Source organism: Carassius gibelio, chromosome B3, assembly GCF_023724105.1.
Source record: "Carassius gibelio isolate Cgi1373 ecotype wild population from Czech Republic chromosome B3, carGib1.2-hapl.c, whole genome shotgun sequence".
Taxonomy (NCBI): Eukaryota; Metazoa; Chordata; class Actinopteri; order Cypriniformes; family Cyprinidae; genus Carassius; species Carassius gibelio.
This window is the reverse complement of record NC_068398.1, coordinates 26,769,025-26,783,151: the sequence shown is the minus strand read 5'-3', so window position 1 is coordinate 26,783,151 and position 14,127 is coordinate 26,769,025. Positions and strand designations below refer to the sequence as shown.

Here is a 14,127-nt window from a genome sequence, read left to right as displayed (position 1 = left end):
ACAGGGTCCAGTTTAATAACAAAGGGTCCATTTGTCAGACACTTCACTATCTTGAGGCCACGAGTTAACTTATCTTGAGGCCACGAGTTAACTTATCTTGAGGCCACGAGTTAGTTATATATATATATATATATATATATATATATATATATATATATATTTTTTTTTTTTGTTGACAAAGTGGTACCAGAGGGGCTCCGTAAAATCCAGCCTTGTCACAGGTCAACACTCGCTTTTTCTACACCACTTCCGCATCCTTCTCACTTTATTATACAGGCTACAGGTGGGACATTTGGAAAGAGCTATTTCTGTTTTACTACTCGTCGTGAAATACACAACTTCTTCCAGACAGTTCCTCCGATGACAGGTAACGTTACGCACGAGTCAAATATGCAACTGTTGTGTTTAATTTCAGCAAAAAATCCGTGCATAACATTTCTGGCCTATTCAGTTGGTACAAGAGTGTAAGATATTGCTTTATAATAGTGTGTTTGGAAACAGAACTGTATCTGATGCATATTAATCTGCATGCTGTTGAAAATAAGCTAAAATGATTACATGTCGCTCATAGATCGCACAATAGAGCGCCAAATGGACCCGTTAGACCTTCTAACGAATGAAGAGTTGCTGTTTTTCTTCCACCGGAAAAAGACGGAGATCTCGTGCATAGAGCAACCGCACAGACTCCTCACTCAGCTGCGCGACCACGATCTGGTGCCAGAGAAACTGTTTGAGGTAGAAACACGCCCACCTTTACATGCCCACTCTCGCTCACCCAACCTGTGCTTTTTACCTTCATTCTAGAGCTATCTGAAGGACAGTATATAGTACTCCTATATATAGAAAATAATCAATGTATCCGTACCAGATTTTTTTTTTTTTTTTTTTTGAGATATTGTACTCATAACATTATCCTTGGACATTTAACCATAGCAATACATTGTTGTGGGTCATGTACTTTGGCGATCTCAATGTTTATAAAAAAAAAAATTGAACAGGGTCCCATAATAATAGGCTCTTTTTTTTTACATTTAACAGTTATGATAACAGGTATGATAATATTGTTTTTGGGAATTTAACCATAGTAATACCATGTATTGGGTCATTTGCTATGGCAATACCATGTTGTTCGTCATTGTACCATAACAATTAGCCTTTTTCACACTTCCGGGCTTTGTGTTTCCAGCCAAAGAGTATGTTCAGATTTATACAGATGGATCAAAGGATCCAGAAACAGGAAAGCAGTTTACATTTTTAATCAAAGAGGTGAGATAAGCAGACGAGCGACAAATGATCTGAGTGTGTATGCAGTTGAATTATACGCTATTATGATAGCATTAGAATGGATGGGGAAAACAAAATTAAAAAAAGCTTTGATTGGAAGTGATTCAGTGTCAGCTTTATACAGTCTCATGACTGGTATATCTAATAGCCATCAGGATTTACTGTATTCAGTATTGATAATGTATACAAGAATGAAGGAAAAATGCTATGAGATTCAACTGACGTGGATTCCTGCTCATATTGGCATTGTGGGTAATAAGAGAGTGGACAAGTTAGCTAAACAAGCTGTTAAAAAAGAGAATATTGAAGTAAATATTAAGTTGTCAAAGTCTGAAGGAAAGAGTGTAGTATGGAAAGAAGCCATTAGAGAATGGCAAAATCAGTGGGACAGGGAAACTAAAGGGAGACATTTGTATGCTATTCAAAATAAAGTAGGGGTTGTGAAGAATAGGGGAGGGAATAGAAAAGAAGAAATAGTTATGACAAGATTAAGGATAGGTCATAGTAATCTGAATAGCACATTACACATTATAAGAAACCACCCAACTGGTTTTTGTGGTTGTTGTCAGGTTGCAGAAACTATAGAGCATGTGTTGTTGAGTTGCAAACAATATGAAGAACAGAGGAAAAATATGATGGAAGAGTTAGGAAAAGTTGGAATGATAGGGACAGGAATGAGGGAAATACTGCAAAGTGAGGAGAATGAACAAAGCAGAGGAAATATTTTAGTTTTTTTTATCAAGAACAGGTCTGATGAGAAGAATATGATGTAAATGGATATTAAAGGAAAATAAATCCTGAAGATGGCGGTAGTGCAACAATAATGGATGCAAGCTGCCGATAAACCCTAAAGAAGAAGAAGAATAAGTGTTTCAGGCGTTCGCCAACGCAGGGTAAAGTCATAGACAGTAAAAGAAATGGACACAGCGACCCCATTGGAACTCAATTGAGACAAATGAAGCCCAGTTTTAGCGTTTTATAGCACTTCCGTTTCTGACGCGCAGACTCAAACGAAGCTTGATGACGTCAGCAACCTGTCTGCCCAGATGTAAATCTTCTAGTAGCTTTGCGTGCAAACTGCCATCGTTAATCTTGCAGAGACGGCGAGCTTGAGCGGGGAGTTCTTTGTCGTGAGTGAGCAGGAGTAAGTATTCTGATTCATTATTTTGTATAGTATTTTAAAATGTAACGCCAGTACGCCATATTAAGTTAGTTGCCTGCGAGCTTCTCCTCCTGTCTGTACGGTAATGTGACAGAGAGACGAGTGGTTATGACGCAATCGTTAGCCTATTTTTTACAAAAACTGTTTATATGGGGCCATAATGTAACATAGAAGGTAATGGAGCCCTTTATACATTGTCGTGTATCTTTAGAAATAAATAATGGACAAACAGAGTCTTTAAACGCCTCAGATGTAAAGTTATTCGCTGTCAAAGTGACGCCAAAATGAATGGGAGTCAATGGGAATGCTAACGCAAGTGAAGTTCTGCTAAAAGATGGCAGCCCCCACCCGACTTCAACTTCCGGTCGAGTTCCTTGCCCCTTGGGTAAAGTTAGGACAGGTGCTACTGTAAAGTTATGGTTTATTAACGTCTACACCTACCACAACCCTAATCATACCCTTACAGTACTGCAAATACAGTAATTATGTGTTATATTCGCGGTTGTAGCTAGAAGGGATACAACTACAGGAAACCAACAATAAATATTGTTTTCTACCAATTAGATTGCGTTTTTTATTAAAGTATACACCTACCCCCCAACCCGAAACCTACCCTTACAGTAATGCAGATACATTAAATATCCTTGTTTAGCATGAGACAAAGGATGCGATATTGATGTGCGCGTGCGCGTGCGCAGTAAACCAGGGTAGGAAAATCTGACAGGGTAGGATAAAATGTCAGGACACCTGTTACAATGGCGGAGTCGAGGAGTAAGTGTTGCTGTAGCGTTCCTCAGTGCACTAATTCTAAACAACAACAACAAAAAAACATATTTGAGTTTTCACGAAGACCACAAAAAGAAATGGATCGTTGCTATTAGACGAGAGGAAGGGTCTACTTTCGTAATTCGGAGAGGTAGCACATATGTCTGTAGTCAGCATTTTACCGCTGCCGATTACGTTCCAGGAAGTTCGCGGCTGAAAGTTGGTTGCATTCCCAGCCGTTTTCCGTGGAACAATTTCCATGTACCCCCTCAAAGGCTGTCGGTTTTTGAGAGAAATGCCTTGCGACTTGGAGTGGACGTTCGTGTTCAGGAGCAGCAGGTGGTAGAAACTGCACCTGAATCCATTCAATCCACATGATTACGTGGCACAACCACCTCCAGGTAAACTTTTTTTTTTTTTTTTTTTTTTTTTGCTTATTGGTTATTCTATAATTGCAGGTACATTTGTTGTCCAAAGTAAAATTTTCAAGCCTTTTCAAATAGTTTTTCAAATATTATTAATCATTTTAGAATTTTCTCATTGTCTTTGATCACAGGATGTAAGAGGGCCATAACAATATAATATTTTCTGTAAATAGTGTCTTGTATAGCTGGAAATAATGATCTCTTGTTGAAATGACAGTGATGTATGTGTGTGTCTGTGTATGACTCAACTCTTAAATACTATTTACATTCTCACTATTTTAATAATATAATTTGATGGTGCCAGAATTTACACAATCAGACAACTAGAGATAAATAAAAAAAACTATTATATCACAAGATGTTGCAGGTTTTATGTGTGTGCAGTGTGTGTGTGTGTGTGTGTGTATAGTCTGTAACATCTTGTGATTCATGACCAGGGGCGTCGCTAGGCCCTTTTTAGGGGGGCTTCAGCCCAGCCCCCCTAAAAAATTATTTGATTAATTAATTAGTGATCGCTTCAGTCCCCTTTAAAAACTCATTTGAGACGGTGGCAAGCTGCATCAAGTTCCGGCTCCTCCCCTGATCTGAGTCTGCATGGATTCAGCGCATGGCCGCGGGAAGTGGGGGTGCTGCAGCACCCCCTAGTGACGAGAGGGAGATTAAAAAAAAAATGTAGGCCTATTAAAATATTTGTAACGTGCTTGTAACTTTTATTTTTTTGTGGCAACAAGTGTGGGATCAGCTTTGACTAGCCAAGCAATTGTAAGTAGTACACTATAGTATTTTTTTAAGGTGGTGGGGATGGAGAGTATTATTTCGTTCGTGTGTTCTTTGTGTAATGGTTGTGGAGAACTGTTAAATAACGTTTAAATAGTAGGGCTGGGTATCGATTCAGATGTTCCAGATCGATTCGATTTCGATTCACAAGCTCTCAAATCGATTCTATTTCGATTCTCGATTCGTTTTTCTATTAGAGATGTAATCGGGCCTTAAAAGATAAGCCCGACATGTCCCGAGCCGACACGTACATTTTGATTGACAGCTTTTTGAGAGCCCGAACCCATTTACAACCCGACATTATTCAAATGTACGCAGCACACAGCTCTTTTGCCTTTTGTCAGGAATGAGTCATTTATACATAGTTTAACATAATTTATACATGACTAACGTAATAGGCCACTTGGAAGTTTGAACAAATAGGCTAAATGAAATAAGTCCTCTGTAACATCGTAACATCTCAGCACTCTATAAATAGCCCTAAGGTATAGGCTCATTTAGCATATAAATAGGCCAACGCACCAATAAAAACAAGTCTTTCTTAAAAAATTTAATTAAGATAAATTATAAATTAAGATGGGTATTTGGCAATAACGAAATGAATTAAGATAAAGGCTCTGCCGGATTTGCTTCGCCATAGCAGCTGACATAATAAAATAATAATGCCAACATTAGCTTATATAGCCTACTCTGTCTACATTATGCATTTAAGACTCAAGTAATATTTAGTTATTATTTGAAAAACATTTACTCACCAAGATTAGGTAAGGCCTAAGTGTTTATGTGGAGGAAAATCACTGAATCCACTGTAGATGTCTTCAGCGCGCTCCTGCGCTCATTGATGGTGCGTCATTATTCACTCATTATTCTCATTATAAACAAGGTCAAAACTTTTCCAAACCTCAGACTTTGCTTTAGTTGCTGGTGCTACCAAAACGTAATCGTCAGAAGCAAGCCTCCGTTTCAACTACTCAGCATACATTTTCGCATATTTCTCGCGCTAATCGAAACATTACATGACCGCTCATTTACCGTACAAGCCCGAGCCCGGCCCGATTGGTTCGATTGGCAATGGGATTCTTCACACTGCCTGAACATGTGCAATTGTGCTTTTGAAGACAACTGACCACGCGCACCTGTCCGCGCGGTTGTCTGCTCAGACTCGGTACACACTCTCCGATGGCGATGTTTACATCAAGCCTGCATAGCGGTCCATAGCGGACTCGAGGACGCAGAAAGTATAAGAGGCTTTAAGATGCAGTCTGTAAGACGCGAACGGGAGCATGAACTGACGCACATTGCAGAAAATGGAACCACTGCTTTAAACTGAATGAATGAATGATAGGTTCGTTGGTAACATCGCACAAGGCACATAAGAGGGTGACATCTAGTGGAGAAGATTTGTAATTAGATTAACGCTAATCTTACGTTCAATGTATGCGGAAATAAATACGGGAAAAAAAATCGATTCATGGCCTTTGAGAATCGATTTTGAATCGACCACATTTTAAAAAACGATTAATCGAAAAATCTATTTTTTACCCAGCCATATTAAATAGTCGGAGTCTCGGAGATTCCTTGTGGTTTGTGTAAAAAGGTTGGAGATGGAGACAGAAAGCTTTATACTGTGCGTGTGTTCTTTGCGTAATGGATGTGGAGAACTGTTCAATAAACAAATTGCTTAAATAGTCAGAGATTATTTCCTTGTGGTGTGCGTAAAAAGATTTTGGAGTTAATAGAGTTCCGTGTGACATAAACGTGCAGTGACTCAAGCCAGCTGACCAAATCGATTGCATTGTTTTAGCGTTATTGTGAAGTTTGATTAATATTATATTTTGTTGTAATATTATTTGTTGTATCTAAATGAGTTGCATGTATGTATAGGCTATCTGAAATTGTAATGAAAGTAATTATTTCGTTTTTTTTCGATTATTAAACTATTATTTAAACTATTATTTCTGATTCTGCTTCTGCTTCAGATTAATAGCGCATTGCGCATATCTGAGAACTGATGTATGTGTGTTTCAGACCCTGGCTGGCTGTGCACTGAAGTGTAGTATATGACAACAAAGTAGTAAATCTCAATGTATATATTTTTTAAATGTATTTTAAACAGGCCTATAGGCTCATAGGTTTTTTGTAAAGAAAATAAAAAAAAATTCACAGCACCCCCTGTTCAAAATTACTTCCCGCGGCCCTGATTCAGCGCGTTTTTCAATTCACAGGGGCGCCGAGCAGAGCGAACATCAGAGAGTACAAGGTGTGTGTGTGTGTGTGTGTGTGTGTGTGCGTGCGTGTGCGCGTGTGTGTGTGCGTGTGGTGTGTGTGTTCTCGCATCCAATACCAGTACGTCTTCGCTGCTTTCACTTTCAGCCTTTATCACAGTGTGACAGATGTTTTTTCTTCCAACAAAAATGAGGCGATTAACACCCATGAAAACATACTTTAGAAAACGATCATGATTTATTTTAATTTACTTTTTGAAATTGAAAACATATTATTGTGTATTTCGGCATAACATTATGCAGCCATGCAAAATAAATTATTAACGACACACATCATTGTCTGAAAGTACTAAATGGCACAGAGAGAGAAACATCATGTGGAGTTATTTTGTTTTCTATTATTAAACATAATTTTGTATTAAGTAATAATTAATCATTAGTGTATCATGATACATATATTAGAGTAAGAGTAAAGGGATCTGTGATTTTTTTTTATTTTTTTTTTAAGTAATTGATTTATAAAAGTGGCAAATTGATAATGATGTTATTTTTAATAAATATAAATAAATATAGAACAGATTAAACATATTGCCAATAGACAATTACATTAATACATGTTTTGTCTATATTCTTAATGAATATTAGCTGGTTAGTTAAATGATTTGAAATGAAATAAATGTTCAGGGGCTGACTTGATGTATAACCAACCGTATTGTTGATTATAAAGGCTAAAAAGCTAAAAATTAATAATAATAATAATAATAATAATATAATAATTTATATTTCATTGTAGATGGATATACAACATTTTTTTTTTCGTGCGGGAGTAGGTCTGCAAATGAGCAACAGTCAGGTGAGAATAGAACAGACAGCCTCACACACACACACACACACACACAATACCACTGTGTTCCCAAGATTCATTGCAGTCATTGAACCCTTATGTTGTTTTAATTTTCTGCCAATTTCCACGTACATTTCATAAGAAAAAGCAGTGGTATCATCAAAGGATAAACATGAATGTCCTAATACTGAATCAGGAAGTCTTTATTGTAAAAAAAAAAAAAAAAAAAAAAAATCTACATTCCCAATTCAAAATTTTCCAGTGACTGGTCACATCTAAAAAACTGTATTAGTTTTTTTTACAGTGTTATATATGGCTCAGTCAGTACTCCTACTCCCATATATGAAATACAGGGAATACAATGGAATAGTGGATTGCAATAAGGTTAGTAGTATACAACCCTACCCTAATAGTAAAATAATATTTTTTAATCATACCCTTATTGGGGGCTGAGCCCCCCTAAAATCAAAATCTTAGAATCGCCCCTGCCCGTGCCCTCACAGATTTACTTTATTTTATTTTTTTGTTTATCCTACTTACTTCAGCCGCTACGGTTGATCATACCTATAACTTGTTATCTCTGCAAGAATATCAAAATCATGCAATGAGCAAGTCTGCGTTTATTAGGCACTTAATATCACGTCAGTTTGTGCTTTCAGAATCGGCGAATCTGCTGCCGTCGTTCCAGCACATCTGCAGCGGAGACCTAAACAGGAAGTTGGTCACCAGATAACACGGTAACCAGTTAAACCGTAACACCGGTTTCATATGAAATTTAAGCGAACTGACTCTGAGGCGATCGGATACCAGCTCCATAACCAACCCTACTTTTAAGAAATATATTTTTTGTTAAAAAAAAAAAAAAACTGGCCTTGCTGGAGTGTGATGTGATCTGTGTCATGTCCAGGTGCGATGGATCGCCTACAAACCAATAGGGTGTCGGAATGGTATATGTTTATACTTCTCATCCAACCACAATCCAATTCACTCCATCCGGATGGCGCGATTTATCTGGATAGGGTTTATTTTATTTTATTTTTAATGATGACAAGCCGGAATGAAAACAAGCCGAAATGAAATAGCAGTAACGAAGCTATTTTTTTAAATGTAAGGAGTAGAAAGTACAGATACTTGCGTGAAAATGTAAGGAGTAGAAGTAAAAAGTCGGCTGAAAAATAATTACTCGAGTAAAGTATAGATACCCCAAATTTCTACTTAAGTAGCTACAGTAACGAAGTATTTGTACTTCGTTACTTGACACCTCTGATCATCAAATAGTGAATAATAATAATAATAATAATAGTAATTGTGAAATGTTTTTATATTATTACATACATATTACATTACATACAATTTTTTTTAAAAAATCTATGCACTTTATTACTTTCACAGTATATATATATACTACCACTTTTGGTGCGCACCTGCGAACCGTACCCAAGTCTTCTTAAAAGTGGTGGTCTGGGGTACAGTTCATGTGAACTCTGGTATGGTTCACTGCTGATCTGAATGCTATATGACTAAAATGATTGATATGTAAATGTAGCCTACTTTTGATATGATACATAGTCTCACGTTTTGTCTATTTTATTACAGTATTTATACAATAAATGTCGATGGCATCCCCCTGGTTGAAAAAAATGACTAAAACAACCACCATCCCCCATTACCTTTCCCTTTATATTAATAATGTGAATCATGTAAAACTTGCCATGCAAATGAAATTCAAATTCTCTACTTATGATAATTCACAAACTAAATAGCGGCAACTGTCAATTCAGAACTCAGTACTGTAACAAGCTGTTTTCGTTATTTTTCGTGCAAAAAGGTTCAACTTTTGAAGTTCTTTAAAAAGAAGACAACAGAAAAGGTATGATTTCCTTTAGTTAAAAACATTCCCCGACATGGTTATTGTGCTGTATGTGTAACTGTGAAGGATTGAGAGATGATAGGAGTGCTGACATTATCGAGTGACAGACTTTGCAAAAACAAAACAAAAACATGTCTTGAGAGAAAAGCATTCACTGCGCGATGAAGCCTGCTAGAATACAATTAGAATGCCCTTATAATTCAAGCAATGAAAAAAAATACCCATGTATGAGGATTCAATTAAAATTAAATTAAATTCATGCATTTAGCAGACGCTTTTATCCAAAGCGACTTACAGTGCATTCAGGCTATCAATTTTTACCTATCATTGCACAAGCAAATCACTTTTCTGAAAATCAGCACAGTGTTTAGTTCCTTGAATGAATCAGATTTTGAACAAATCAAGTAAGCCAGTGATTCAACAGTCCATTCAGATGGACTCACTTGTTTTGTTTCTAATTGAATCAGCAGTTTTTAACTAATAGTTTGATTTGAATGATTCAATAAATAATTTATTAAAACATGGACTTGCTGCCATCTACTGGTGGTTTTATTGTCATCATTATTTATCGAAATATTGACCAAAATTCTTTCATTTCTGGCACCAGAAGGAAAAAAGTTTTAACAATTAATTTAATAAGGCTAATTTTAATTAAATATATATATATATATATATATATATATATATATATATATATATATATATATATATATATATATAATTTTTTTTTTTTTTTTTTTTAAATGACACATTTTTTTATTATAATGTAAAATTAGCTACAGGAACACAACCCCACCGACAACAAAGGCTGCCGTAATTCGAATTCCGATTTCAAATACACCCTTTTTTCCCCAATAAAATTAAGTTCACATCTAAACTTCACACCCTGCCATATCCCAGAATCACATGTGAGCAGATGATGATGGAATTTATATTCAAAGTACATGGAGGATGACAGGTTATGTGGGGGAATTCACATTGAAATGTAAGTGTTGTGTTTTCATTTACATTTAATAAGTATTAAAAGCCAGGTATGAAAACAAAAAAAAACAAAAACAAAAAACAAACCCCAGAAACAATACACATAGTACAATATATTATAAGACTACCACTATTTAAGGCAATATTCTTTCCCTTTGTTGTATTTTTGAAGTGCTGTCATTCAAGATATGTCTACAAAGGTTTTAACCAAACTTTAGCAATTCAGTATTTTGTATGCATGCCCTGCTGTGTCATATTAGTTTCCAAACCTGTCTTTATATATATATATATATATATATATATATATATATATATATATATATATATATATATATATATATATATATATATATATATATATATATATATATATTAGACAATTGCTTTTCTTTATCCATTTGTCAATCAAGTTAGAAAATGCCATTGGACAGTACACACTAGGGAGCAAGCAATCAACTTTTGCCTCAATTTGAAGAGCCAACCCTTCTCTCGCTTGTAAATGTAACATGCACTGTCATTGGACAGTGAGAAAAGCTGTTACAGTGGGAGTACAAATACGGATTCAAGTGATACAAAATGTCGTGTTTGGAGAGGGATTGTGGATGATTTGTTAGCTTTTGCTTATTTCTGCGAAAGAAAATTTCCTCTGTACATCATGCTGCATCTCCAGCGGCACGGACTTTCTTCACTGGCCAATTATATAATTTGATCTAATACTACTTTTTATTTTTCATTTACATTTAAGCATTTAGCAGACACTTTTATCCAAAGCGATTTACAAATGAGAACAATAGTCAGGTCAACAAGAGAACAACAACAGTATACAAGTGCCATGACAAGTCTCAGTTAGTCTAGTACAGATCGCATAGCCAGGTTTTTTTTTTTTTTTTTTTTAAATGAAAGACAAGAAAAGAAGGAAAAGTGCTAGTATTAGTTGGTTAAGTGCTGGCAAAAAAAAGATGAGTCTTTAGATGTTTCTTGAAAATGCGAAAGACTAGGCTGTACGAATTGAGATTGGGAGGTCATTCCACCAGCGGGGCACAGTCCAGGACTGTGAGAGCGATTTTAAACTTCTTTAGGTCCGTGCCATAAGGCGTTGTTCACTTGCAGAGTGCAAACTTCTGGAGGGCACATAAGATTTAACCAGTGAGTTTAGGTATGTTGGTGCCGTGCCAGTGGTCGTCTTGTATTTAGTACCTTGAATTTGATGCGACGAGCTACTGGTAGCCAGTTTAACCTGATGAGGAGAGGAGTAACATAAGCTTTTTTAGCTCATTGTAGACAACCCTCGCTGCTGAATTCTGGATAAATTGCAGAGACTTGATAGTACATGCAGGAAGGCCTGCCAGGAGAGCATTACAATAGTCCAGTCTGGAGAGAACAAGAGCTTGGACAAGAAGTTGGGTGGCTTGCTCTGACAGGAAGGGTCTAATCTTTCTATTGTTGTATAAGGCAAATCTGCAACCTTAACTGATGATCCATCACAACTCCTAGGTTTCTGGCTGTCCTGGAAGGAGTAATGGTTGCCGAACCCAGCTGTATAGAGGAGTTGTGATGAAGCAATGGGTTAGCTGGAATCACCAGGAGTTCTGTCTTCGTAAGGTTAAGCTGAAGGTGATGGTCATTCATCCAGCTAGAAATGTCACTCAGACAGGCTGAAATGCGAGCAGCTACCGTGGGGTCATCTGGTTGGAATGAGAAGTAGAGTTGGGTGTCATCAGCGTAGCAGTGATAAGAAAAGCCATGCTTCTGAATGACAGATCCTAATGACATCATGTAGATGGAGAAGAGAAGTGGTCCAAGTACTGAGCCTTGAGGAACCCCAGAAGCAAGTTGTTGTGACTTAGAAACATCACCCCTCCAAGACACACTGAAGGATCTATCGGAGAGGTAGGACTTAACCCACAGGAGTGCGGTTCCAGAGATGCCCATCTTTCTGAGGGTGGACAGGAGAATCTGGTGATTAACGGTATCAAAAGTAGCAGACATGTCCGGTAAGATGAGTAATGAGGATTTTGAAGATGCTCTTGCTAGTTGCAGGGCTTCAGTAACCGAAAGCAGAGTAGTCTCAGGTGAGTGGCCACTTTTGAAGCCAGATTGGTTGCTGTCCAGGAGATTGTTCTGTACAAGGAACATAGAAAGGTATACCGGTCTGTAGTTTTCTAGGAGCGCTGGATTTAGAGATGGTTTCTTAAGCAGTGGGCTTACCCGAACCTGCTTAATTGCTGAGGGAAATGTTCCAGAGTGAAGAGAGGAGTTGATAATGTGAGTTAGCGAAGGTATGACTCAAGAAGAGATCGCTTGAAGGAGGTGAGTGGGGATCAGATCAAGTGGACAAGCAGTAGGATGATTGGACAGGAGAAGTTTGGAAACGTCCATTTCTGAGAGTGAAGAGAAGGAGGAGAAAGAGAGTGCATCGGTCATTGTGAAGTTATCCTCAGTCTGCGGTGTGGAGAATTGGTTACTGATGTTTCTTGTCTTATTTGTGAAGAAAACTGCAAAGTCGTCCGCTGTAAGAGTCGATGGAGGATGTGGTGGAGGCGGATTAAGAAGAGAAGAGAAAGTTTTGAAGAGTGTCCGAGCATCTTAACAGCTTTTAATTTTGTGGGCGTAGTAGGATGTTTTACACACTGAGGTCGGTAGAGTTTCTTGATTTATTCCATTTCCTCTCTGCAGCCCTGAGTTTAGAGCGATGTTCGCGGAGAACCTCAGACAGCCAGGGGGCAGATGGGGTGGTGCATGCTGGTCTAGACGACAGTGGGCAAAAGTTGTCCAAGCAAGATGTTAAAGAGTGTCCGTAGCACTGTTCGTGTCCAGAGCTGAAAACTGATAGAGTGCAGGAAGCGAGGATAAAACCAATGGCCAAACCAAAATAGGCGAGATGGAGAGAGCGAGCATAGGTTCCGTCGAAAGGTGACCTGCGTTGGAGTGTGTGCCACTTCAGGAGTAGATGCTAGGTTAGCAGTAATGAGGAAGTGGTCTGAGGTGTGCAGTGGAGCAACTGAAGAGTTGTCCACAGAGCAACAGCATGTGTAGATGAGGTCCAGTTGGTTGTCTGATTTGTGAGTCGCTGTAGTAGACACTTGCTTGAGATCAAATGAGGTGAGCAGAGTATTGAAGTCAGCAGCCTGGGGTTTATCTAGGTGGATGCTGAAGTCACCAAGCAGCACCAGAGGAGTACCATCTTCAGGAAAGTTTGATAGCAGCACATCCAACTCCTCCAAGAAGTTTCCCAATTGACCTGGGGGACAATAAATGACCACAAAGTGGATTTGAACAGGGTCAGTTATAGTAATGGCATGTGATTCAAATTAACCATTACCTGTAGGTGATGGCTGAAGATCAAATTTGCATTCTTTTGATATAAGGAGACCAGTACCTCCACCCCTCCCAGTGGTACAAGGATTGTGGGAACAAGTGAAATTAGTGGAGAGGGCTGCGGGAGTGGCTGTGTCTTCAGGTTTGATCCAAGTCTCAGTCAGTGCCATGAGGTTGATACCGGAATAAGTAGCAATACTCATTTTAAAAACTAAAATTAACAAAATAACATTATGTACCACTGGACTGTCATTTGTAGGCATTTATCATAAAGTTTTTTAATGAAGTCAGTTTATATTTGATATTCGCAGCATAATTGTCTAGGACAGTGGTTCCCAACCTTTTTCAACTCGCGGCCCACACAACCAAACATATATGTTTGCGCGGCCCACTGCAAAAAAAGAAAAAAAGAACTGACCCCGCTATTGTTTGGTTAATTAGTACTCAGAAACTAGATTATTAACTGTATTTATTGA

The 14,127-nt window shown here is 37.8% G+C and overlaps 1 protein-coding gene across 5 annotated transcripts in view; it reads left to right on the top strand.

The window, feature by feature from the left end:
- The first annotated feature begins 254 nt into the window (after positions 1-254).
- Positions 255-14,127, top strand: part of LOC127953786 (nuclear body protein SP140-like protein) — a 72,484-nt gene continuing 58,611 nt past the window's right edge. For 4 of the 5 annotated variants that reach the window (XM_052553082.1, XM_052553083.1, XM_052553081.1 and 1 more), the window contains exons 1-2: positions 255-367; positions 572-735. In XM_052553082.1, the coding sequence (XP_052409042.1) occupies positions 361-367; positions 572-735 (171 nt within the window). In that variant the 5' untranslated portion in view covers positions 255-360. Of the gene's footprint in view, positions 368-571; positions 736-7,224; positions 8,220-14,127 lie in introns of those variants that run through there. The other variant, XM_052553084.1, reaches the window with a different exon arrangement.